The 27,413-nt window shown below is 48.0% G+C and overlaps 1 protein-coding gene across 1 annotated transcript in view; it reads right to left on the bottom strand.

The window, feature by feature from the left end:
- CECR2 (CECR2 histone acetyl-lysine reader) overlaps positions 1 to 27,413 on the bottom strand; it is a 156,889-nt gene continuing 129,476 nt past the window's right edge. Inside the window, 11 exon segments of the mRNA XM_065888239.1 lie at positions 1 to 96; positions 1,176 to 1,235; positions 3,847 to 3,958; positions 5,073 to 6,375; positions 15,558 to 16,377; positions 16,505 to 16,633; positions 17,100 to 17,476; positions 18,117 to 18,243; positions 18,458 to 18,549; positions 18,636 to 18,673; positions 19,124 to 19,253. Of these exon segments, the coding sequence (XP_065744311.1) occupies positions 1 to 96; positions 1,176 to 1,235; positions 3,847 to 3,958; positions 5,073 to 6,375; positions 15,558 to 16,377; positions 16,505 to 16,633; positions 17,100 to 17,476; positions 18,117 to 18,243; positions 18,458 to 18,549; positions 18,636 to 18,673; positions 19,124 to 19,253 (3,284 nt within the window).

Genomic DNA, 27,413 nt, shown 5'->3' with positions numbered 1-27,413 from the left:
CTAGCCGGTTTGAGGCGTTTCTACATCAGCCCCCAGGGCAGAACGAAGGAGAGACCAGTGGGCAGGCAGCCCGCAGACGGACTGCTCGGCAAGGGCCTGCAAAGCAGTGGGGATGAAGAGCGGCCAGCCTCAGGCGAGAGGATGCAGGGCAGGAGAGGCCCGTGTCCCAGCAGAGTCCAGTCACGGGCTCAGCCCCTGGCTGGGGACCCCGCACCCCAGCAGCCGCGGCCCGACGCCCCAACTCCCACACGACCCGATTTCTGAGGTGGGCATCCCAGTCCTTCCGCTGGACTCTGAACACCCTGGATGCCGCCGTTCTGTGACGGTCCCTGCCTCGGGGCGACTGGGTTAGGGTTTCACGGGAAATTTCAAACCAGGACTTGAGAGCAGTGTGTAGCTGTAGATAGGAACTTCCTTTAAAAAGTGAGAAAAAAGCTCAGCCCAGGTGACGCTGGCTGTCCTGGACAGCACGCAGCCCACTCCCGGACCCGGCAGGAACTAAGACAAGTGATGACCCAGCAGATAACCCGCACGACAGAGACCTGTACGCCCAGTCACGAGAACGCTGCCAGGCTCTGTGGGCCAGGCTGGCTGAGGGCCGAAGGCTTTCAAGCAACATGTAAGTTTTCCTGTTCAGAGGCACCCGGGGCCCCAGGTAGGGCGTCCTGCTGACAACAGGCCAGTGTGTCCCCCACCCCTACTCCCCTGCAAGGGAGAGGGTGCAGCAGCTTTAGTTTCACTTTTAAAAGGTGGGATGAGAAAAGTGTTACGAACAGGATCCTGTGTGTCTGTCCTTACTTAGTCTTCTTATGTTTTTACTGTAATAAATTTTAGCCAAGAGCTAATTTTAAATGGACAGACTGAGGGGAAAAAACCCCAGGCCAGACACCTTCCAAAAGGCTCTACTTTTCTCTCTGGATCTTTTATTTCCCTGGGTCCTGGGAAGACAGTTTCTAACCAAGGTCAGCGGTGGACACGAAGTCCTCCTGGCCCCTGACAGGCGGCAGTAGCCCCAGGGGAAGGTCCCTCTGGGACCTCCTCCCAAGCCACGTTCCAGCTGGGAGGAGCGCAAGGGCCCGGCCGGGGACGGCCCTACCGGCCAAGGGACGCAGCCGGCTCACCACAGTAACCACGTGGGGTTCCACTCCCTCCGCACCTCCTCAGTGTCCACTCACCCAGAAGGGAGGCTCCTGTCCTGTCCACAGCTCCTGGGGCAGCGGGTGATGGGGGAGGGGCTGCGGCGGGGGGGCGGGGGGGGGGGAGCAGAGCGACCCGAGGCTCCGAGGCCCCCAGGCGGAAGGAGAGGGCGGAATCGCTGTGGTCCCTCCTGGCCCTGCCCTGGGCTGGTTCGGCTCAAGGCAGGGGTGCCCACAGCCTCGCATCCAAAGCAGCTTCAAGGCCGGCAGGGAGAAGGCTCTGGGCCCAGACCAGCTACACAAAGCTGCGGTCTCCCCTCCCAGCTGGCGCACAGACACGCGGGGAAGCACAGTGTCCTGGGCACGGTCCTTCACAGCTCGGGGGCCAACCTGGACCTGCCCGCAACCCTACCCCATCCTTCCCAAGGGACGACGCTGACCTCCCCACCCCGAACCACATCACGCCCGTGACAGGGTTCTAACAAGAACCAGGATCCAATGAGAACACAGCCCCCAAACTCACTCCATCTAAAAGCACGCCACATTTTAGTCTGGTAAGGAAAAATTCGTGTTTCTGTACAGCGTGTCTGGGAGGCGTCCACGTTCCCAGCGCTCAACCTGCCCAAGCCTCGTGTGCCCCGCAGGTCAGCATCCACGCGTTTGGAGCTGGTGCCTGGGTTCCACGTGGACAACAGGGATGTTTCCAACTTGTTTCTTTTCCTGCTGAAAGCGCAGGTTTATTCCAGCTTCATCAAGGACGCCAGGACTGGAGGCAAGGTTTTCCCGGCCTCTCACACAGCTGAATTTATAAGAAACAAGTGCAAATCAACCAACCAATGTTTTATGGAAGCTTTTCTACTAACCCAAAGGCATGCTTGAAAAATACACTATTCTTTACAGAAACCTGTTAACTTGAGGGCATCTTCCTTAGTTGTTTTTTTTTTCTTTTTTCCTTTGTGGGATATTCAAAAGTTTAAAACATATGAGTCCTAACTTTGGTGGCATCTCAGCTAAAATCAAAGAATGCTAAACAGGGAGAATCCAGTGTCGTTGGCTTCTAAAACTGTAATAAAGTAACTTAATACTGTAAAACTGTTTTCTATCACAGACAAACAAGTGATTTCAAGAACTTGCTCTTGATAGCTATTTTAAATCACCATGACTTATTTTACTATGATTCACATAAAATGAATAAAAACTATATATACTGAAATATTCCTAAATTCAAGCTGTAAATCTATAGAATACATTTTCCTATTAAAAACTGTGCAGCTTCTTTATTGATACTAAACATATACAAACCTGAGTAGTCACTGCCACAAACTGGGATTCGTGCCAGGAAGCTTGTGGCGTCTTCTAGACCACAGTCCCGGCAGGCCTGCGATGGGGACAGGTCACCTCACCTTCTAACGAGCAAATGCTCCTGATACTGGTTCACAACTACCTGGCGGGGCAGCTGGCCAACCAGGAGGGGCGCCACTGTGCTGATCAGGACCTGGGCGCCAAGCCAGGGCGCTGCCCCTCAGGCTGCCAGGAAGAGCCCGTCAGAGGAAACACGGCAGCCTTGCCTGCCCTCTCCTCCAGCTCCCAAATGTGAGTGGGTCAGGGCTGTAAACAGAGGAGGGTCAGCAGGGCTGCAGGCCCACCAGCCAGACTCCATCCCCACCACCCGCCCTGCAGGCTTTATGTACAATACATTCACCACCAACGACAGAAATCATCTTAAAGGCAACATGAAAACTCTGTAAACTGGACCCAGCTCCAAACACATCCAACACGAGTAGTCCCTTCCCCAAACGTATACCTGAGTGCAGCTGCCATGACAGCCCACCAGCACCGCCCCCCCAGGTCAGGATGATCTTCCCTGAACAAGAGTCTCAGGGTCTGGAAAAGCCACCAGAGTCCAGCCCATCTGGTCTCCACTCTCGCCCAGGACCTCGCGAGCAGGTGCGTCGGTGAGGAGGGGCGTCCAGGCTCTGGGACGCAGGAAGTGATGCCAATGACGGGAGAGGTGGGTGGGGCTGCGCCCCCCTCCTCCCCATTCTCCACCCTCGTCATATGCAGCTTTCTGTTTCCCTGGGGCTTGTTTCCTCCTTGGACTAGCTCTGAGGGAAGCAAAATAAAGACAATTTAAACAAAATTAACATGTGTTAACTGTTAAAAACAATCAAGCTCAAGCACTCCTCTCCATCTGGGGAAACAGCCTGATCTGGCTTCGTCAGCCAGTTCTGCTGGAGTGAGGGCTCTGAATCCTGGACCGCCCGACTCACAGCTCAGCCCTGTAGCGGCCAAGGACTCCTGCCTCCAGGGAGGCCGGGTCGGGGCAGGGGAGAGCGAGCCGGCACAGGCAGCTCAAGGCATGGCGCCCAGCACCGTGGACCAGCCTCTCCCAGATGAAGTAGGTGGGGAGGGTAAAACAGACAAGGGATCGTATCCAAGAAATGCTGGCAGCCAGTCTGGGAAAAGGGAGTTTAAATAATCCCCAAACAGCTGGTGCCGTAAGAACAGGAATAAGGGACTCGCCAGTACGGGAGGGAAGCTGCTTCCGAGGCCCCGTCAGCTGGAGTGCTTGGGCCGGGCCCTCCCCGGCTGCCCACAGGACACAAAGCCCTTTCTGGGAACAGTCCCTGCATCGATAGCAACAAACTCAAGTCCTTACTTCCTGCCACCTGGAAGAATGAGAAGACCTCTGATATTTCAGCATTCTGACCTGATCGAGAGGAAGTGTTGGGGGCTTATGTGGTGGCAGCCCCTCCTGTGGCGCTGCTGGTGCCGGCGTCTTTGGGAACGAGGGCCGGGACTGGGCCGGGTGCATCTGCAGTCTAGAGACGTAAGTAAGTAACGGTTAAGAATGAGCGAAGACAGACTCAGTGCAAAGGAAAAAACCCTGCATTGTGAAAAGTCTCACACAGACCCTGCCTTGACTACCCAGGAGATCAACACTGCACACTGACACAGGTGCTTCCAAGTGTGGCGGGTGAGAGATGCCTGACACCACCTGTGCAGGACTCCTGACAAAGGTGTGCAATGTGACTCTGAACGTGAGCCAACAACGAGAAGAATCCAGGGTCTGGGGCACTCTGACAGCAGAAGTGGCCTCCGGACTTTGAAAAACAAAGAAAGCAAAGCCAACGTTGTAAATTAAGAGACTACACAGGCACAGCAACCGAACGTAGATCCATGAACCTCGAATGAATCCTGAATGGGGAAAAAAATCAAAAAGAAGCAGAGCTACAAGGACACTCTGCGGACAACTGAAGAAATCCAATAAGGCCTCCATCAGACCGGCTGACGCTACTTCCTTTGCTGGGGTAATGGCCTGGGGCTGTGCTACAGGTATTCAGAGAGGCATAAAGCAAACGCGGAAAGGTCTTCTGAGGCTGGCCCTGGGAGGGACACTCGGGTTCTTAAGGTGGATGGTGCTGGTTTTATGGTGAGGCTTTTTCAAGACATTTGACTTGAAAACTTCCTAGATGACAGATTACCCGGGTGGGTCTATCAGAATTCTCATGGGGACAGTAATGTAACTTGCCCTAGTTCTGGATAAACCTAGTTTTTTCATTCAGTGTTAAAGGAAGAAATGAGAGGCAAGGAGTAAGCCTGGGACACCACCTGTGACCGCCCACCCCAGGTCTGAGACCCCTTCACCCAGGTGAGAGCCTCTGCCTACAGCTCCCAAACGCTGGCCATCAGGTGTCCAAAATCTAACTGAACGGTCACTTAAATGCCAATTCACTTTCACGAGGGAAAAAACCACCACAGACAAAACTGGACTCCAAAGCTAGCACCTTCCCAGTAAGTCCCCAGCACCCACAACCCACACGCTCTTCCCGCGCCCACACCACGCACACCACCTTCATTACCAAGGCCGTTTTTCTTTGTTAAAACTACCATCTACTTTTTTTCCCGAGAAAACAGCCCTCTGTGCAGCCTTACCCGGACGGTCTGTACATCTCCTGGAAAGGCACCCTCACCCCACTTCCAGGGCCCATCTGTTCCATCATCACAGCCTGGAAGTGGCCCAGGCCCTCTTCTGGATAGCGGTAGAGGGGGCACTCGGGGGACAGGCCATTGGGCTGGGCCACCACTGGGCGGTGAGGTGGGTGAGCAGCCGTGGGGGAGGAGTAAGCCCTGGGCTGGAAATGCCCGGCCGGCCGCTGCGGCGGGTAAGGAGGCCCCGCGTGCAGCATCACCCCGTGCGGGGGGCAAGCAGACGAACCGAAGCCCACCCCCGAGCTCAGCGGTGCGGGGGGCGTTCCGTAGAGATACTCGCTGGCTGACAGTGAACTCTGCCGCTTGGTAGCTGCATTGTGGTTGTCCAGATCTAAAAATTCTTTGGGACTCTCTGGCCTCTCCAGAGACTCATCCTGCTTCTCCTCCGGGCCGGGATTCTGCCCATCAGCTGTCTTGGCGACCACGGCGTCCACCCGCGCGGGGGAACTTAAGGCAGTGCTCAGTGCCTCGCAGCCCTGCAGCCCGGCCCCAACGCTCTTATCGAGGAAGAGGGGCCTGGCAGGGGCAGGCTGAGCCGGCGGGGGCCCGCTCGGGCTTCCCGGGGCAGGGAGGTGTCTCTGCCAGTCTGAAAAGCCCTGTGGACACGAGTAATAAGGAGTCCGCGGGTAGTGATGGTAGGAAGGCTGAGGTGGCGGCTGGTAGGGGTACCTCATTCCCTGGTGGGGGCGGTACCGGGGGAAGACTCCAGAATGAGGGTCGTGGGATGGGAACGCCCGAGGGGGAAAAGGCTGAGGGTGCGGGGCTGAGGGCTTGCCACCCATCACGGGGCCCACGGCCTGCAGGCCTGGGCCGACATGGTACCGTGCGGTGGAGCTGGGGTACTCCAGGCCAGGCGCGTACAGGGGGGCGCACGTGGGCTCGGCGGGTGGCATGGCCTCTGGTGGCGCTCTGCCCTTGCCCTCGGACCCGCACGGGGAGGCTTCCACCCTCAGTCCGTTTTCAGGCAGTGCCCCCGGGTCAGCTAGGGCGCACCCCTGGGCGGCCGGGCCTGCGAAGCCGCTCCCCGAGAGCCAGGCGCCCCTGCCCGCGCTCACTGGGCAGCTGTCTCCAGGCTCCGAGGACTCGTGCCTGAGCTCTGGGCCATCCGAATCCCTTCCCTGGGGCGAGCTCCGCCTGGCACAGTCGGCCTGCAGTGGGGGCGTGGGGTGAGGTAGCTGCTTGAGGAACGCCCCCTCCAAAGCACCAACACTGGCTGGTTTCTCCTCGAGCCCGGGCAAGGGATCTGCTGCAAGAAAAACGGAGACAAAGTTGCACCTTCGGGAGCTGAAGCCTCAGCATATAGGATGGGTCAGACAATGTGGGCGTGGGGCCCCGGGGGCTGAAGCCTCAGCACACGGTGGGCAGTGAGACAATGTGGGCGTGGGGCCCCGGGGGCTGAAGCCTCAGCACACGGTGGGCAGTGAGACAATGTGGGCGTGGGGCCCCGGGGCGACACCGATTCCCCCAGCCCAGACCAGGGCTAAGGCTCTGCAGCTCCGGCAACATCTGCCAGAGGCCTCGCAATCCCTTCCGCACTAGCAAGGGGGTGCAGTCCGTGAGCCTGACTCCAAGGACATGTGAAACACGGAAGGAGGGTGCGCTGGCGCTGGAACTGCAGGCCTGGTTGGGAGGCTGTGGCCTGACAGTGAGAAAGAGGGACCCGGCATGAGGACACCAGGAATGCCGGAACCCGACCTCTGCCGTCCGGACACCTGCCCCAAGGGAGTAGGGACTAGGTTCTGTTCCCCACCACACACTCGGCCATTCACACAAAACGGGGCTCAATCAGTATTCGCTGAATGGATGAAAATACACGTCTTGTCTGGACATCTTGAGAACAGGACGCCGACAGTGTTAACACTCAAAAGGCATCTTCAGCATGTTACAGAAATTTAATAAACAACCAAACTAAATTACTAGACTCAAATGCTTAATTACAAACTCAGAATTCTTTTCCTTGCTATTGTGTTTAGCCATAAACACGTCTTATTATCATGATCTCTGAGGTAGGGCAGAGTTGTTGCCCAGAAGTGGTCACAATACGATTCTGGTGAGACCTTAAGGACAAGATCAAGAATTCATGACTTAAGATCAACTAGGATCACAGGCTCCTGATAAACTAATGCTGGCTTTAAAGATCAAAGGTACAAGCTATACAACGATAATGAAAATGTGCACTTTTCATCATTCAGTCAACATAAAACATGGCAACACCTCACACCACACACAAAAATAAACAATAAACAAGTAGGACCTAATGAAACTTACAAACTTTTGTACAGCAAAGGAAACCATAAACAAAACGGAAAGACAACCTATGGACTGGGAGAAAATATTTGCAAATTATGCGACCAACAAGGGCTCAATTTCCAAATATACAAACAGCTCATACAACTCAACATAAAAATAAACCAATCAAAAAATGGGTACAAGACATAAATAGACATTTCTCCAAAGAAGACATACAGATGGTCAAGAGGCACCTGAAAAGATGCTCAACATCACTAGTTATTAGAGAAATGCAAATCCAAACTACAAAGAGGTATCACCTCACACTGGTCCGAATGGCCATCATTGAAGAGGTCTACCAATAATAAATGTTGGACAGGATGTGGGGAAAAGAGAACCCTCCTACACTGATGGTGGGAATGTGAATTGATGCAGCCACTATGGAGAACGGTATGAAGGTTCCTTAAAAAACTGAAAATAAAGTTAACGTATGATCCTGCAATCCCACTCCTGGGCATATATCTGGAGACAACCATAATTCGAAAAGACACATGCACGCCAATGTTCGCTGCAGCACTATTTACAATAGCCAAGACACAGAAGCAACCTAAATGTCCATCGACAGATGAATGACTAAAGAAGATGTGGTACATGTACACAATGGAATACTACTCAGCCGTAAAAAAGAAGGAAATAATGCCATTTGCAGCAACATGGATGGACCTAGAGATTGTCACACTAAGTGAAGTCAGAGAAAGACAAATACCATATGATATCACTTATATGTGGAATCTATAATAGGACACAAATAACCTTATCTATGAAACAGAGCCACAGACATAGAGAACAGGTGTGGCTGCCAAGCGCGAGGGGAAGTGGGGGATAGGTGGATTGGGAGTTTGGGATTAGCAGATGCAAATTATTACATACAGGACAGATGACCAACAAGGTCCTACTGTACAGCACAGAGAACCATATTCTATATCCTGTGATAAACCATCATGGGAAAGAATGTATTTATTTGTGTAACTGAATCACTGCTGTATAGCAGAAATTAATACAACATTGTAAATCAACTACACTTCATTAAGATAATAAACTGCAAACAAAACAAACAAAAATCCATGGCAACTAACAGACAGACTGCTCCAAGGTTTGGTCCTGGGACTTTTCCTCCAAAGCTGTGAATTCCAGACATGTCTGAAATCATTACTGGAAAATTTTGCTAAAGCTGGTATTCACGGAACGGGGCTTTCCTCCAAAGAAACACTAAACGGGAAGTTTGAGTTCTAGGTCCACCCCCAACTTTACAAGGAATTGTCACCATATTTTGCACAAGTCCAGGTGTCCCCCACTCTCTCACATGCAACACAGGCTAGATGTCTATCCCAGAAACAAGCATTAAGCACACAGAGCAGTCCTGTCACCTTTCTCCTGCAGTTTTACGTTTACTCACTTAAATGGCATTTCTGAGAAACCCCTTCAAGACTGGCTGCTCTCACTAACTACTCTTCATTCCCAGCAGCACAGACACGCACCCGAGGAGAGCAGAATGGAGAGGACTGGACGTGAAGTAAAACACTGGAAATGTATTTCCCATGGGTAACTTTCAGGACAGCAATTTTTAAGTGGGGCTGGATAATGCAGGGGTTGAGGACACAAACGCTGGACCCGGTGCGTCTGGTTCAAACCCCAGGACCCACCCAACCACCCCTGTCCCCAGAACTAGATGAAGGCAAATAACCATCTTTGTGCCTTGGAATTTCTATCTATAAAAACGACGATGATAATAAAAGCTCCCTCAAAGGCTTGCTCTGAGCATTCACAGGGTCAGTCTGGGTAAAAGTCTCAAAAAGAGCCTGGTACAGTAAGCAGTGCCCCTGTGCAGCGATGGTCACCACAGAAATCCTTCTGACCAGGCCTCGCTCAACCCAGCGTAACTTAGGACAAAGAGGCTGGAGGCCAGTCTACATCTTGTACAACAGTCTGTGTTAAAAGGTGAGCCATCTTGAGTTGAGTGTCCTGTGCGGAGCTTCGGCGCACGTCCTGAGCTGAAGTGTCGGCTCAGCCATTTCACGAGGAACTCTGGTCTGAAGGGCCAGTGGCAAGGCCTCTGCATGGGGCCCGCTATGAGCAAGCGAATCAGACTCATAAGCACAAAGGGAGAAAGGTGATGGGCCAGGCGTGAAGTGAGACGGCCAGATTCACATCCTTTCCAGAGGAAATGGGATCCTCTCTAGCAACAGGAGGTGTGGAGAGAGAGGACCTTCAAGATGGCAGGGGAGTAAGACACGGAGCTCACCTTCCTCTCCACAAATATATCAAAAAATACATCTACATGTAGAACAACTTGTGCAAAATAACTACTGAATGCTGGCAGAAGACGTCAGACTTCCCAAAAGCCATGTGGCCGACAGGGTCTTCGTGCTCTGGCCAGCTGTCAGGACTGAGCCTCTGAGGTGGGAGAGCCAGGTTCCGGACACTGGACCACCAGACCTCCAGGCCCCAAGTAGTATCCACCGGCGAGAGCTCTCCCAGAGATCTCCATCTCAACACTAAGACCCAGCTCCACTCAACTAACAGATAGCTCCAGTGCTGGACACACTATGCCAAACAACTAGCAAGACAGGAACACAACCCCACCCATTAGCAGAGAGGTTGCCTAAAATCATAATAAGGTCACAGACACCCCAAAACACACCACCGGATGCAGTCCTGCCCACCAGAAAACAAGATCCACCCTCAACCACCAGAACACAGGCACCAGTCCCCTCCACGAGGAAGCCTACACAACCCACCGAGAGCAGACACCAAAAACAACAGGAACTACGAACCTTCAGCCTGTGAAAAGGAGACGAACCTTCAGCCTGTGAAAAGGAGACCCAAAACACAGTAAGTTAAGCAAAATGAGAAGACAGAGAAACACACAGCAGATGAAGAAGCAAGGTAAAAACCCACCAGACCAAACAAATGAAGAGGAAATAGGCAGTCTACCTGAAAAAGAATTCAGAGTAATGATAGTAAAGATGATCCCAAATCTTGGAACTAGAATGGAGAAAATACAAGAAACGTTTAACAAGGACCTAGAAGAACTAAAGAGCAAACAAATGATGAACAACACAATAAATGAAATTAAAAATTCTCTAGAAGGAATCAATAGCAGAATAACTGAGGCAGAAGAATGCATAAGTGACCTGGAAGATAAAATAGTGGAAATAACTACCGAAGAGCAGAATAAAGAAAAAAGAATGAAACGAATTGAGGACAGTCTCAGAGACCTCTGGGACAACATTAAACGCAAAACTTCCCTAATATGGGAAAGGAAATAGTCAATCAAGTCCAGGAAGCGCAGAGTCCCATACAGGATAAATCCACGGAGAAACACGCCAAGACACATATTAATCAAACTATCAAAAGTTAAATACAAAGAAAAATACTGAAAGCAGTAAGGGAAAATCAACAAATAACATACAAGGGAATCCTCATAAGGTTAACAGCTGATCTTTCAGCAGAAAGTCTGAAAGCCAGAAGGGAGTGGAAAGGCACATTTAAAGGGATGAAAGGGAAAAACCTACAACCAAGATTACTATACCCAGCAAGGATCTCATTCAGATTCGATGGAGAAATTAAAACCTTTGGAGACAAGTAAAAGCTAAGAGAATTCAGCACCACCAAACCAGCTTTATAACAAATGCTAAAGGAACTTCTCTAGGCAAGAAACATAAGAGAAGGAAAAGACCTACAATAACAAACCCAAAACAATTTAAAAAAATGGTAATAGGAACATACACATTAATAATTACCTTAAATGTAAATGGATTAAATGTTCCAACCAAAAGACACAGACTGGCTGAATGGATACAAAAACAAGACCCGTGTATAAGCCGTCTACAAGAGACCCACTTCAGACCTAGAGACACATACAGACTGAAAGTGAGGGGATGGAAAAAGATATTCCATGCAGATGGAAATCAAAAGAAAGCTGGAGTAGCAATTCTATCAGACAAAAGAGACTTTAAAACAAAGACTATTAGAAGAGACAAAGAAGGACACTACATGATGATCAAGGGATCGATCCAAGAAGAAGATATGACAATTGTAAATATTTATGCACCCAACATAGGAGCACCTCAATACATAAGGCAAATGCTAACAGCCATAAAAGGGGAAACTGACAGTAACACAATCATAGTAGGGGACTTTAACACCCCACTTTCACCAATGGACAGATCATCCAAAATGAAAATAAATAAGGAAACACAAGCTTTAAATGACACATTAAACAAGATGAACTTAATTGCTATTTATAGGACACTCCATCCAAAAACAACAGAATACACTTTCTTCTCAAGTGCTCATGGAACATTCTCCAGGATAGATCGTATCTTCGGACACAAATCAAGCCTCAGTAAGTTTAAGAAAACTGAAATCGTATCAAGCATCTTTTCCGACCACAACGCTATGAGACTAGATATCAATTACAGGAAAAAGCCTGTAAAATATACAAACACAAACAAACGGAGGCTAAACAATATGCTACTAGATAACCAAGAGATCAATGAAGAAATCAAAGAGAAAATCAAAAGATACCCAGAAACAGGGCTTCCCTGGTGGCGCAGTGGTCGAGAGTCCGCCTGCCGATGCAGGGGACGCGGGTTTGTGTCCCGGTCCGGGAAGATCCCACATGCCGCGGAGCGGCTGGGCCCGTGAGCCATGGCCACTGAGCCTGCGCGTCTGGATCCTGTGCTCCGCGACGGGAGAGGCCACAACAGTGAGAGGCCCGCGTACCGCAAAAAGAAAAAAAAAAAAAAACACAAACAAATGACAATGAAAACACGACGACCCAAAACCTATGGGATGCAGCAAAAGCAGTTCTAAGAGGGAAGTTTATAGCAATACAATCCTACCTCAAGAAACAAGTAAAATCTCAAATAAACAACCTAACCTTACACCTAAAGCAATTAGAGAAAAAAGAACAAAAAAATCCCCAAAGTTAGCAGAAGGAAAGAAATCATAAAAATCAGATCAGAAATAAATAAAAAAGAAATGAAGGAAACGATAGCAAAGATAAATACAACTAAAAGCTCATTTTTTGAGAAGATAAACAAAATTGATAAACCATTAGCCAGACTCATCAAGAAAAAAAGGGAGAAGACTCAAATTAGTAGAATTAGAAATGAAAAAGGAGAAATAACAACTGTCACTGCAGAAATACAAAGGATCGTGAGAGATTACTGCAAGTAACTATATGCCAATAAATTGGACAACCTGGAAGAATGGACAAATTCTTAGAAAAGCACAACCTTCCGAGAATGAACCAGGAAGAAACAGAAAATATAAACAGACCAATCACAAGCACTGAAATTGAAACTGTGATTAAAAATCTTCCATCAAAGAAAAGCCCAGGACCAGATGGCTTTACAGGTGAATTCTATCAAACATTCAGAGAAGAGCTAACACCTATCCTTATCATACTCTTCCTAAATATAGCAGACGGAGGAACACTCCCAAACTCATTTTACGAGGCCACCATCACCGTGATACCAAAACCAGACACAGATGTCACAAAAAAAAGAAAACTACAGGCCAGAATCTCTGATGAACACAAATGCAAAAGTCCTCAACAAAATACCAGCAAACAGAATCCAACAGCACATTAAAAGGATCATACACTATGATCAAGTGGGGTTTATCCCAGGAATGCAAGGATTCTTCAGTATATGCAAATCAATCAGTGGGACACACCATATTAACAAATTGAAGGATAAAAACCATATGATCAGAAAAACATGCAGTAAATGCTTTTGACAAAATTCAACACCCAGTTATGATAAAAACTCTCCAGAAAGTAGGCACAGAGGGAACTTACCTCAACATAATAAAGGCCATATATGACACACTCACAGCCATAATCGTTCTCAATGGTGAAAAACTGAAACCATTTCCTCTAAGATCAGGAACAAGACAAGGTTGTCCACTCTCACCATTACTGAACATAGTTTTGGAAGTTTTAGCCACAACAATCAGAGAAGAAAAAGAAATAAATGGAACCCAAATCGGAAAAGAAGTAAAACTGTCACTGTCTGCAGGTGACATGATACTACAGATAGAGATCCTACAGATGCCACCAGAAAACTACTAGAGCTAATCAATGAATTTGGTAAAGTAGCAGGATACAAAATTAATGCACAGAAATCTCTTGCACTCCTATACACTAATGATGAAATATCTGACAGAGAAATTAAGGAAACCCTTTCATTTATCACTGCAACAAAAAAGAATAAAATACCTAGGAATAAACCTACGTTAAGGAGACAAAAGACCTTATGACAAAAATTACGGATGACACAAACAGATGGAGAGATATACCATGTTCTTGGATTGGAAGAATCAATATTGTGAAAATGACTATACTACCCAAAGCAATCTACAGATTCAATGCAATCCCTAGCAAACTACCAATGGCATTATTCACAGAACTAGAACAAAAAATTGCACAATTTGTGTGGAAGCACAAAAGAGCCCGAACAGCCAAGCAATCTTGTGAAAGAAAAACGGAGCTGGAGGAATCAGGCTCCTGGACTTCTGACTATACTACATAGCTACAGTAATCAAGACAGTATGGTACTGGCACAAAAACAGACATACAGGTCAATGGAAAAGGACAGAAAGCCCAGAGATAAACCCACGCACATCTGGTCACCTTATCTTTGATAAAGGAGGCAAGAATATACAACGCTTAAAAGACAGCCTCTTCAATAAGTGGTGCTGGGAAAACTGGACAGCTACATGTGAAAGAATGAAATTAGAACACTCCCTAACACGGTACACAAAAATAAACTCAAAATAGATTAAAGACCTAAATGTAAGGCCAAACACTATAAAACTCTTAGAGGAAAACATAGGCAGAACACTCTATGACATAAATCAGAGCAAGATCCTTTTTGACCCACCTCCTAGAGAAACGAAAATAAAAACAAAAATATACAAATGGGACCTAATAAAACTTAAAAGCTTTTGCACAGCAAAGGAAACCATAAACAAGACGAAAAGACAACCCTCAGAATAGGAGAAACTATTTACAAATGAAGCAACGGACAAAGGATTAATCTCCAAAATGTACAAGCAGCTCATGCAGCTCAATATCAAAAAAACAAACAACCCAACCCAAAAATGGGCAGAAGACCTAAATAGACATTTCTCCAAAGAAGGTATACAGATTGCCAACAAACACATGAAAGGTGCTCAACATCACTAATCACTTGAGAAATACACATCAAAACTACAATGAGGTATCACCTCACACCGGTCAGAATGGCCATCATCAAAAAAATCTACAAACAATAAATGCTGGAGAGGTTGTGAAGAAAAGGGAACCCTCCTGCACTGTTGGTGAGAATGTAAACTGATACAGCCACTAGGGAGAAGAGTAGGGAGGTTTCTTAAAAAACTAAAAACAGAACTACCATATGACCCAGCAATCCCACTACCAGGCATATACCCTGAAAAAACCGTAATTCAAAAAGAGTCATGTACCATAATGTTCACTGCAGCACTGTTTACAGTAGCCAGGACATGGAAGCAACCTAAGCGTCCATCGACAGGTGAATGGATAAAGAAGGTGTGGCATATATATACAGTGGAATGTTACACAGCCATAGAAAGAAACGAAATTGAGTTATTTGTAGTAAAGTGGATGGACCTAGAGTCTGTCATACAGAGTGAAGTAAGTCAGAAAGAGAAAAACAAATACTGTGTGCTAACACATATAAATGGAATCTTAAAAAAAAACAAAACGATCTGAAGAACGTAGGGGCAGGACAGGAACAAAGACATAGAGAATGGACTTGAGGACATGGGGAGGGGGATGGGGAAGCTGGGACGAAGTGAGAGAGTGGCATGGACATATACACACTACCAAATGTAAAACAGCTAGCTAGCGGGAAGCAGCGGCATAGCACAGGGACATCAGCTCCACCTAGAGGGGTGGGATAGGGAGGGTGGGAGGGAGATGCAAGAGGGAGAGGACATGGGGACATATGTATATGTATAGGTGATTCACTTTGTTATACAGCAGAAACTAACACACCATTGTAAAGCAATTATACTCCAATAAAGATGTTAAAAAAAAAAAAAAGTGAGTCCTTAATTAACAGCTTAGAGAGCCAAGGGGCAGATGAAGGTGAGCCTGGGAATTACCTCGGCCGTTCTCAGGCTCCAGTGTTTCCCTGCTGTCTTGTGTCCGCCCAGGGTCCCCCGAGGCAGGCTTGGGGGCCGCCACGCCCACTGGGGGGAAAGGGCCAGGTGCAGGGGGCGGCACAGGTTGGCGGGGGCGGTAAGGCATGCCTGCCGGGCACCCCCGCGAGGAGAGCTGCTGCATGGCGAGCATCTCTGGGCTGTCCAGCATGGAGTCCCCGCCCTGCATTCCCCGCAGGGCTTGGGCCGGTGCTCCAAAGAGAGAACCTTGCGTTGGTGCCGGAGGGGGCTGGAACCGATGTCCACCAGGTTTACAGGGTGGTCGCATGTACCCCGAAGAAGGAACTCCGTGAGGTAGGAAGCCTGATTGTTCTGGCCACTGGTTTGGGGGGAGGGGGGGTGCTCTCATCACTCGGGAATCTATCATGTGACCCAGAGTACGAGGCTGGTGAGAGGGTCCTGGCCCCATGGGGGGCTTCTCCTCTGGCCCCAAGGGTCCTGGATTTGTAGCACCGTGATTCCCATTCCAGACTGCAGAGTGTACTCGACTCAGGTACTTGTAGGATCGGTACATGTGGCTGGGAGGGATTTCTGAACTCTCAGGAAAGGCTGGGGGTCGGGCCGGAGCCCCGCCGTGCCTGGGAGGGATAAAGCCTGGCTGGAAATGAGCTGGAGGATACCCAGTCCCCTCCTGGCTGGGGCTGCTCAGGGGCCCAAGCAGCGGGGGCCCAGGACGCGATCCCATGTCAGCGAGGGGCGCTAGGCCCCCACACACCGGCTCCTCGTCGGGGGGGCCTCGGTGACGGTTAACTCCAGCTGGAGGCTGGCAACAAGAAAAGAGATGTGCTTACCACAAGGTCATGGCAAATTACAAGTCCAATTTAACCTGGGGAGAGACTGTATTTCTGAAATGCACCTTTGCACCTGTGCATGCTGAGCCGTTTGCTTACCTGCACTGCTAAAGGCTGGGGATGCTGTCCAGGCCCGCCGGGGTGTGGCTCTGGGGCTCCAGAGGAGACACGGATGGTGGCAGGATCCGACCCTCGGAGAGGACTAAACGTTCCCTGTCCTGCTGGCCTCTGGAGGGCACGGAGCAAAGGCAAGAAGAAGAAGAGAAGAGGCACACCCTTCGCATCCGGACGACGAACGTCCTACTGGAGGACAAGGCCGCCACCTGCTCCGTGCAAACACTCACCACACGAGGGCCCAGAGCAGGGGCTTCCCGTCCTTGTCTCTCCCCAGAGCCGCCGCCGCCAGTGTTCTCCCCAACTGCTCCCCTCGTGAAGGGTTCACTTACATACTGTATGTACCTCTGTGCCTTGAACTTAGGAGGGGTTAATAATGCCCGTGTTGAGAATGTGTGGTTCAAATGATTTCGGAAAAGAAGGATTTAAAATAAAGGAAGGATAGAGGAAGGGCAGACAGGGAGAAGAGAGCACCCATAAGCAGGAACACCATGTTGGGAGAGGATCTATTGAGAAGGCTTCACGCCCCGCCCCAGCCCTCAACCAGGGGAACCCACAACGGGACAAAGCTGCTCCTCACCAGCTGGCTCGCGAGGGGCGCCTGGCTGGGTCCGCCGTAACGCAGGGGTCCAGGGAGGCTGCGGCTGTTCGGGGTGCCCACCTCGCCAGGGGGCGGCGCAGAGCCACTGCTCTCACCGGCCGCGGAGGATGCAGCGCGGCGCCCAGGGGGCAGCGACTTCCCCCCGTTCTCCGCAGGCTGCTGCTTCCGGCCAGGCGCCTCCGAGTCCCGGGAGCGGGTGCACACGTGGCTGCGTGCAGCCCGACCACGCCTCTTCTCCCGCTTCTCCTCCTCTCTGACCCAGAATTCTTCGTCCGTGTCCCCATCCTCACCAGGAAAATGCTTCAGCATCGCACGGTGGAAGCACCTCTCCAGGTTGTCCGACATCTTGGTGTACTCTGCGGGGGACCGAGGCCTGAGCCCCACTGGGCAGGCCCCCAGACCTCCGCCCACAAACATGCAACGGGGCAGCCCCGGGCTTGACTGTGTGGCTGCCTGGGCTGCAGCGCTTCCTACGTTGTAGGGCTACGGACATGAGACCAGAACAAGAAACCAGGACACGGTTTTCTGGTCTCCAGCCTGTGTGGCTGGGACAGTGAGCCCAGTACCCCAAACCGGTAAAAATTGAATTCTTTAATGCCAAACCGCAGAAACATTAAGTACAATCACTGAATCCGTCTAGTAAAAAAAAGAAGGCATCGTGAGCTCCAGTTTCAGCACCTGGCGCGACACGGGCTGTGCCATCAGAGGTCTGCTGTGTGATGCAAAGGCGGCTGACGGTGGGGGCCGAGGACAAATATACCCAGGCGAGCCTCGGGGAAGACGAGGACCCGGGCCGCCAGTCACCGCTGCCCCTCTGGCCGGATGGGGCGGGGCAGGGCCCGGCACGCCCATCCCACAGTGTTAACACACATTCTCCTGATGGTCCCCAAGGAAGGTCTGAATCTCTGGAAGGTGTGTTTCTAAAAGAGGGGGTGTGTCACTCTTGGTCCTACTGGTGTGCCAGTGTGAATCCACAGCCACCCCTCTTGTACTTACCGCTACTTTCCCCATTATATTTTCGACAGTTCCTGAACATAGTCTTCATGTCATTCACAAACTCCTCCTTGGAACAGTATAAACCTCCATTCAGTTTCTTCTCCATGCTTGAAATATCCATGGGGACCTACAACAGGACACGCTAATTATCACAGGCTGGAGAACACAGCACCCTGCAGGTCCTGCGAGGCGGAGCGATCACAGCATTACGAGCTGCTCAAAAGCCTGGGTGCACCCAGCAACCCTGACCCTTGAGGGGCAGCAGGTGAACTTACACAACAACACAGACCACTAAAGATGCACACACCACAGTCGCGTACAGCTGACAAGGCCACCTCTACCTTAATAATCTGGTAATAGTTAGGGGCATACGATTCATCCACTGGTTCCAAAAAGGGCCAGGAATCCTTGTGAGCCTTCACCACGTCCAGAACTGAGGGCCAAAGAGGAGAGCTGGGTTAACACACCGACGTGGGAACACGCTTAGGCAGAACACGGGAGCTGAGTGTGGGAACTGACCTTTGTACATGGCAGTGAAATCGTCGTCCAGCTCAAAGCTGTAAATCAGAAAAGAAGAGATTAGCGGTAGCTGAGACCACCTTCTCTCCTCGGAGCTCTTGCTCCAACCTCACACACAGCTCACTTGCGCCCAGGTTTGGAATAGTCCCAGTACACCTTTGTTAAGGAAAGTCTGTAACACTGAGAACGCCCCTGACAATGCGACGAGGATGAGGGCCAGCATACGTCAGCTGAACAGGACCACCACCTTTTCCATCTACAAAATGATGGTTTCGTGGAACTCATTTATGATTCTGTAACGTTCGTGATTTAATAGCACACTCTTTGCCAGGTTTTACTCTACTCTAGTAAGTACTTCTGTGATCTAAAGAATAATAACCCAGCAAGTCAGACAGCAGCAGAAAGAATTCACGAGCACTGGCCACGACCCTCACAGAGGGCTGTTCTAAGGACACGACGAGGCAGGCTTGGGGCCACTCAACACTCACGGGTCTCTCGTCTTCTTCTCTTCCCGCGGAGGGGAGGGAGGGTCCAAGTGGGACAACTCGGGCGGGAGCGCCTTGCCCTGAGCCAGCAGCCAGGCCCTCTCTTCCCTGAGCTTCCTTCTCTTGGCGCGATCTGCGTGAACACAAAGCACAAGGTGCGTCAGGGGCTCCAGAGGGGCAGACATCTGTTCTGAGAGAAGGAAACAGATCACCAAACGCTGACTTCTGCTCCCTTTGAGTCCTCTCTGCTAATTTGGGTGGTGCTAGGGATGCAATGCTTTGTGGACCCACTTCCTCTTAGTCCTACCAAGTTCAGGTCGGGGGGTGAGGGAGGAAGGCGGCCCCGGATGGGGACAGGGAAGACCAAGAGAGAAGGAAAGCAGAATTACAGGGACAGAGAAAAGCAGAGCACTGACTGAGGGTCACCCTCTCTGAGAACCCCAAGGCCTTCCTAACTTTCCAGCAAGAAGACAACATCCCCTTTTTAGGACCAGACCTCAATCCAAACACACCCAAGACGGTACAAGCCCATCGCAGCTCTCGCACCAGCTATCCTTGCTCGGCGGCCACCCCACCTACGGCAGCTGGTGCACCCTCGCCAGTGCAGGAGAAGGGCTCCTGCGAGCGAGGGAAGAAGCCAGCTGGATGGGCCAGGAGCTGGAAGAGGGAGGGCGTTTTCTGGCTCCCAGCTGTGGCCACAAGAAACATACCTGACAGTGCACTGCTGGCCTGCCTGGCCCTCGTGCCAGCAGAGCGGAAGAGAGGCAAGGAATGCAGAACACCATCAGAAGGCAAGACCCAACGACGGAGAGAGGCCCGGGAAGGTGCCCGGTGGGAGCACGACACAGCCCTAAACCTGCAGACAGCGTGCTCTCACCAAGCTCCCTCTGTTCCTACTTCATGCTCATTTATAAATAAACTTTTAAGTGTAAGAGAATCTGTATCTGCTTTAGTTAATCAGAGGCACTTTGCTATAAACGACGTTCAAAACTGTTCTTTAACAAAGAGAATGATTTCAAGCTTAAAGAGAAGTATAACCAAATTAACGAATATCCACATACCAAGCTGTCAAATTTTAACGTTAGGACTCTGATTCTTTGCATCGTAAGAACCACCCTTTCGAGAGAGGCGCCTTCCTGAGCACGGGTGAGCCCTCCAGGGTCCACGGCAGCAGGGGCCTGCCAGGTGCACTGTGGAGCCTTTAAAGTCTCACAGCTACTCCTTCACAAGTGATGCAAGCGAGCTACCTCACTCTCACATTGAGGGGTAAACTTTTAGCATTTTTTCTAACCTGATACATATGACGTGGAATTCTGATGTTCCTGTTTGCCTTTTCCTGATTGGAATGACACAACGTATTTTCATGTTTATTATCCTCTTCTGTGAATACCCTGCTTATATACTTTGCCTTTTTTTCCCTGTGGGTTGTTGGATTTCTAAATGATTTGGAGAAGTGCTTTTAAATAATGTGGATAAGAAGTCTTTATTAAAACTATCTTCTTCCATACCTGATTTGTCTTTTCACTTTGTTTAAGGTGTTTTAGTCATTTGTAAATTTTAAACAATTATGTCATCGAGTATATCAATCTCCTTCCCCTGTAGTGTGTGCTTTTGTTACTTAAATTCTTTCTGTCCTAGTATCTTAAAGACCCTCACCTATGTTTTCTTCAAAAAGCTTTTGGCCTTTAGTCCATCAGGCGGCAATGGTGCTGGCAGCGCCTGGTGAGGAACCAGGTCTGTTTCTGGCTGTTCACTGCCAGGTCCCACTACCCATCTCCAAGCCAGTAACACTCTCCCACATTCACGGCGGCTTTTATTCTGTTATCTGGTAGAATGAGTGTCCCGAACATATCAATTTTTAAAATTATCTTGGCTATACTTGGCCCTCTGCTCTTCTGTACAAATTTCAGGAACATAAAATGATTTATTTAATATTTAACATCAAATACTGAGTCAAGGTCAAACTTACCCACTTGTTCAATAATTTTAAGTTGGTTTGTTCAAATCAAATCCAAAAAGGTCCAGACAGTGCATTTGGTTGGTATGTCTCTTAAATTTAGTGGAATGTGTAACAGTGTCCTCTCCAATTTATCTGGTGGAGAAATTGGGTCACTTTGTCTTGGTAGAATTCCCCACGTTCCGGATTCAGCAAGTGGCGTCCTCATCACGGTGTTAATGTGCCCTGTGGTAGTTCTGCTGAGGGCCTCTGACCAGACAAACGGGTGTGTTTCTTGGCAATGTTATTACATAGGTGATGCTTGTACTTCCTTTTTCATCACCTCCGCAGACACAATATATGGTTACCTTTTCTTCTGTGGTGTTAAATTCCATTAATGTTTACCTGATCCTTCCATTATAAAGTTCCTATACTTAAAGATCAAACACAGTTCCACGACAGAAGTAAACTGTAGAGAAAATTATTTGTGTGATTGTTTTCTCAATAATTCCAAGGTATATACCTAGTACTACGTGTAAATATATATGGGACAGAAGTTAACTCAACACATGTAATTGGATGCTTTAGGGCTGAGCAAACACACACACACACACACACACACACACACACACACACACAGAGTTTTATAGAAACACAGCCCTGCATGGCCTCCAGGGCCCTTTACAGAAAGTTAGCTGATCCCTACTTCAGGGCATTAGGACTCAGCGGTCTCCTGGAAGCTTGGTTGAGGAAAGCTTTGTCTAGATCCACCGTTTCGTTACTTGTTACTCTAATTCTAGTATTTCTGCTAAATTTATTGACCGAATTCTTTTCTCATCAATTATTTTCATATTCAAAATAAAACATAAAGAGGAAACAAAATGCTTCATCCTTCGATTTTTACCAGTTACTGTTTAAAACTTTTATTCCATTCATTTAAACTAAACAGACAGACGAACATAACCCAGTTCTCTCACTTCCCCACCAACACCCTGCCTCCTGTGACCAACAATCTGTTGTCTAATGAGCTTTTTTCTTTAGAGATTCCACATATAAAAGGGCTCATCCTGTGCTTGTCTCGCTCTGACTTATTCCACTTGGCATAATGCCCTCTAGGCCCACTCCTGTTGTGGCAGATGGCAGGATTTCATGCTTTTTTTTTAATGGCTAAACATTACTCCATTGTGTGTGCACCAACTCTTCTTTATCCATCTAGTGATGCACTTAGGTGGCTTCCGTATCTTGACTATCATACATCTTGCTATGAACATGGGTGTACATTTATCTTTTATTATAATTAGTTTTGTTTTCTTCAGATAAATACCCAGAAATGGAATTCCTGGATCATATGGTAGTTCTATTTTTCGTTTTTTGAGAAATCTCCATAGTGGCTGCATCAACTTACATTCCCACCAACAGTGTACGAGGTTTTGCTCTAATCCACATCCTCACCAACACTGGTTATCTCTTGTCTTTTTGATATTAGCCATTCTGACAGGTATGATGTGGTATCTCATTGTGGTTTTGACTTGACATTGAGCATCTTTTCTATGTCTTCTTGGGGAAAATGCCTATTCGGGTCCTCCTCTTTTTTTTTTAAAATAAATTTGTTTATTTATTGGTTGCGTTGGGTCTTCGTTGCTGCACACGGGCTTTCTCTAGTTGCGGTGAGCAGGGGCTACTCTTCGTTGTAGTGCGCGAGCTTCTCACTGCCGTGGTTTCTCTTGCTGCAGAGCACAGGCTCTAGGCACATGGGCTTCAGTAGTTGTGGCACGTGGGCTCAGTGGTTGTGGCTCATGGGCTCTAGAACACAGGCTCAATAGTTGTGGTGCACGGGCTTACTTGCTCTGCAGTACGTGGGATCTTCCTGGACCAGGGATCAAACTCATGTCCCCTGCGTTGGCAGGTGGATTCGTAACCGCTGCGACACAAGGGAAGTCCCAAGGTCCTCCATTTTTTAATTGGATTGTTTGGGGTTTGGCGGTTTTCTTTGTTTTTTGGGGGGTTTTTGCTATTGACTTGTATAATTTCTTTACCTGCTTGGAGTATTAAGACTTTATTAGGTATATGATTTGCAAATATTTTCCCCCAATCAGTAGGTTGTCTTTTCATTTTGTGTATGGTTTCCTTTGCTGTGCAGAAGCTATTTCGTTTGCTGCAGGCCCACTTGTTTATTTCTGCTTTTGTGGCTTTTGCCTTTGTAGTAAGATCCAAAAAACCATCGCCAAGACAGATGTCAAGAAGCTTACGGCCTATGTTTTCTTCCAGGAGTTTTATGGTTTCAGGTGTTACATTCAAGTCTGTATGTCATTTTGAGTTAATTTTTGTGTATGGGGTGAAGCAGTGGTCCAGTTTTTTATTTTTATTTTTTGGCTGTACCAGGTCTTAGTTGAAGCCAGTGGGCTCCTTAGTTGTGGCACGTGAACTCTTAGTTGCAGCATGCATGTGGGATCTAGAGTTCCCTGACCCGGGAGGGATCAATCCTGTGTTCACTGTGTTGGAAGGCAGATTCTTAACCACTGCACCACCAGGGAAGCCCCAGTGGTCCAGTTTTTCCAAAACCATTTATTGAAGAGACTGTCATTTCTGCATTGTATATTCCTGGACTGGTCCTAGACTTTTGTTTGTAGGAAGGTTTTCTTGATGACCAATTCAATCTCCTTACTAGTAATTAATCTGTTATGGTTTTCTATTTCATCATGATTCAGTCTTGGTAAGTTGTATGTTTCTAGAAATTTATCCATTTCTACTAGGTTGTCCAGTTTGTTGGCAATGTTAACTGTTCTCAGTAGTCTCTTACGATCCTTTGTATCTCTCTGGCACCAGCTGTAATATCTAGTGTTCACTTCTGATTTTATTTATTGGAGTCCTCTTTTTTCTTGTGAGTCTAGCTAAAGGTCTGTCAGTTTTGTTCATCTTTTCAAAGAATCACCTCTTGGTTTCACTGATCTTTTCTAATTCTTTTTAGTTTCCATTTCATTTATTTTTGCTATGACCTTTATTTCCTTCCTTCTAACTGTGGGCTTCTTATGTTCTTCTTTAGCTGGTTCCTTGAGCTGTAAAGTTGGTTTGTGTATTTGAGACTTCACTTTTTTCTTGAGGTAGGCATTTATCCAAACTTTCTTCTTAGAACTGCTTTTGCTGCATCCCATAATTTTTGGTATCTTACATTTTCATTTTTGTCTTAAGGTATTTTGATTCTCTTTTGGATATTCTTTTACCCATTGGTTGTTCAGGAGCACATTGTTTAATCTCCCCATGTTTGTGAATTTTCCAGTTTTCTTCGTGTTATTAATTTCTAGTTTCATACCAGTGTGAATGGAAATTATTATTTCGATCCTATTAAATTTATTAAGATTTTTTGGTGGCCTAACGTTTCATCTATCTTGGAAACGTTCCATGTGCACTTGAAAAGAATGTGGATTCTGTTGCTTCGAGATGGAATGTTCTGCAAGTATCTGTTAAGTCCATGTCTATCTGGTCTAACATATAATTTAAGGTTTGTGTTTCCTTATTGATTTTCTGTCTAGATAATCTGTCCATTGATGTCAGTGGGGTATTAAAGTCCCCCACTATTATTGTTTTGCTGTCCATCTCTCCCTACAAGTCTGTTAATATTTGCTTTATATATTTACATACTCTTCTGCTGGGTGTATAAATACTGGCAAATGTTGTATCTTCTTGAAGACTGACCCCTTTTTCATTATATAAAGCCCCTCTCTATCTCTTACTACAGGCTTCATTTTGAAGTTTATTCTGTCTTATATATGGACAGCTACTCCAGATTTTCTTGTGGTTTCCATTTGCATGGGTATCTTTTTCCATCCCATCACTTTAGTCTGTGTGTGTCCTTACATCTAAAGTGAGTTTCTTGTAGGCAGAATATAGATGGATCTTGTTTTTTCTTTATCCATTCAGCCACTTTGTGTCTTTTGACAGGAGAATTCAGTCCATTTACATTTAAAGTAACTATCAGTAGGTATGTACTTATCGCCATTCTGCTAACTGCTTTCTGGCTGCGTTTGTAGTTTGTTTCTTTCTTCTCTTGCTCCCTTCCTTTGTGGTTTGATAACTATTTTTAGTGATATGCTTATATTCATTTCTCTTTATCGTGTATTTACTGTAGGTTTTTGCGTTGTGGTTACCAAGAGGCTTACACATAATAACTTACATCTACAACAGTCTATTTTAAGTTGTAACAACTTAAATTCAACCCCATTCTAAGCTCATCATTTTTACTCCCCACTCCCACGTTTTATACTTTTGATGTCATGTTTCACATCTTTTATCTTGTTTATCCTTTAATTATTATAATCATAGTTATTGTTACTACTTTTGTCTTTTAACCTTCATACTAGCTTTACAGGCAATTAATCCACCACCTTTATTATGTATTTACTTTTCCAGTGAGATTTATCCTTTCATGTGTCCCTGTTACTAATAAGTGCCCTTTCTTTTTAATTTAACAGAGTTCCTTCAACATTTCTTACAAGTGGTGATGAACTCCTACACTTTTGCTTAAATGCAAAGCTCTTAATGTCTCTAATCTGAATGATGTCTTTACCAGGGAGAGAATTCTTGGTTGTAAGTTTTTCCTTCAGAACTTTGACTGTATCATGCCTGCAAAGTTTTGCTGAAAAATCTGCTCACGTTCTTATGGGGAGAGGGTGGGGTTTCCTTTGTATGTGACAAGTTGTTTTTCTCTCCTTGTCTTTAACTTTGGACAACTGAGCTATAATGTGCCTTGGTGTGGGTCTCTTTGAGTTCTTGGATGTCTGTTTCCTTCCCAAAGGTCAGGAAGTTTTCAACCATCGAGTCTCCGCCATTTTGGTTATTGTATCTCAGTCATTTTGGTTATTGTATTCTTCAGCTGAGACTTCTCTTTGGCACTTTTAAATATTTTCCTTCTCTGTTGAAGTTCTCACGTGTTCATGCATTCTTTTCCCCAGTTTGGTGAGCATCTTTATGACCATTACTTTAGCTCTTTATCAAGTAAATTAGTTCTGTCTCATTAAGGCTTTTTCTGAGGTTGTAATCTGTTCTTTCATTTGGAACATATTCCTCTGTTTCTTTTTTTTTGCAGTACGCGGGCCTCTCACTGCTGTGGCCTCTCCCGTTGCGGAGCACAGGCTCCGGATGCGCAGGCTCAGCGGCCATGGCTCACTGGCCCAGCCGCTCCGCGGCATGTGGGATCTTCCCGGACTGGGGCACGAACCCGCGTCCCCTGCATCGGCAGGCGGACTCTCAACCACTGCGCCACCAGGGAAGCCCCCTCTGTTTCTTCATTTTGCTGGACTCTGTTGACTTCTGTGCAGAAAAGGAAACAACCACCTCTCCCAGTCTTGAAGGCCTCATGTGGGAGATGAGCCTTTTTGTTCAGCCCTTCCCAGCTCTTGGTCGTCTCCCAAATCGCTGTGCTTGTCCAGGCAGCCTGATGTATTTTAGTGGCTCCCAGCAGTTGAGGGTGTGCCGAGACCTCTCAGTGTCCCAAAGGGGAGGGTCTCAGAACCCAGATTCAGACTGACTGGACACTTTCCTCTAAAGTTCACAAACATACAGGGCTGGGGGCAACTGCAAGCCTGAGTCCCACTGGCCACCAGAGTCAGGGACCTGCAGTGACCCCTGAGTGGCAGGCACAGACAAGTGTATAAACTCTCTTTTGGGGGCCCACCTTGGGGAAAGTGGGAGACGGCAGGCACTCAGCCTCCAACCTATGAGAGCAGCTCTGCACGCCCAACCTAAGCCTGTCCCTCAGGCTGAAGCTCCAGGACAAGCAGGGTGGCCTCCATCACGTGACAGCATGGAGTGTGCCAGCCTGTCCCAAACTGGCCCTCCGCTCACCACAGTCCTGTGGGACCCAGGAATACAAGCCCCTCTGGCCACCAGAGCCAGGCATTCAAGGTGTGAACCATGGGTGTCAGATGCATGTAAAGCCTCCCTCCAAGAAACTTGGGCTCTGGAGGGCCCGCCCTCTGACATCTCTGGAAAGGATTCGGGGGCCCCTAGATGCAGGCTTAATTACAAACCTACCCCTCAGGCCGCAGCCATGGTGATCAGCTAATAAGTCTCCACCAGAAAGACTGAGCTCCTGGTCTATAGTCTTTTGCTGTGCCCTGGGGGTGAAGAACCTGCTGTATGAAATAAATAAAATTTAAAAAAAAAGAACAAAAAGGGAATCCTTCTGATGTTTCCCTATTAAGTAGAATGTTTGCTTACATTTAAGAAAATAGATATTGGTTTAAGGAAGTTCCCAGAGGAAACCAGAAAAGAAGGAACACAGGAACCACCAGAAGCTGGAAGAAGCACAGGAGAGTATGACCCCAGAGCCTCACCAACACCCAGATTTCAGACTTCCAG

The sequence above is a fragment of the Phocoena phocoena genome, chromosome 11, assembly GCF_963924675.1.
Source record: "Phocoena phocoena chromosome 11, mPhoPho1.1, whole genome shotgun sequence".
NCBI classification, from domain to species: Eukaryota; Metazoa; Chordata; class Mammalia; order Artiodactyla; family Phocoenidae; genus Phocoena; species Phocoena phocoena.
Note: the sequence above shows the minus strand (reverse complement) of the source record. Positions and strands in the feature narration are given on the sequence as shown.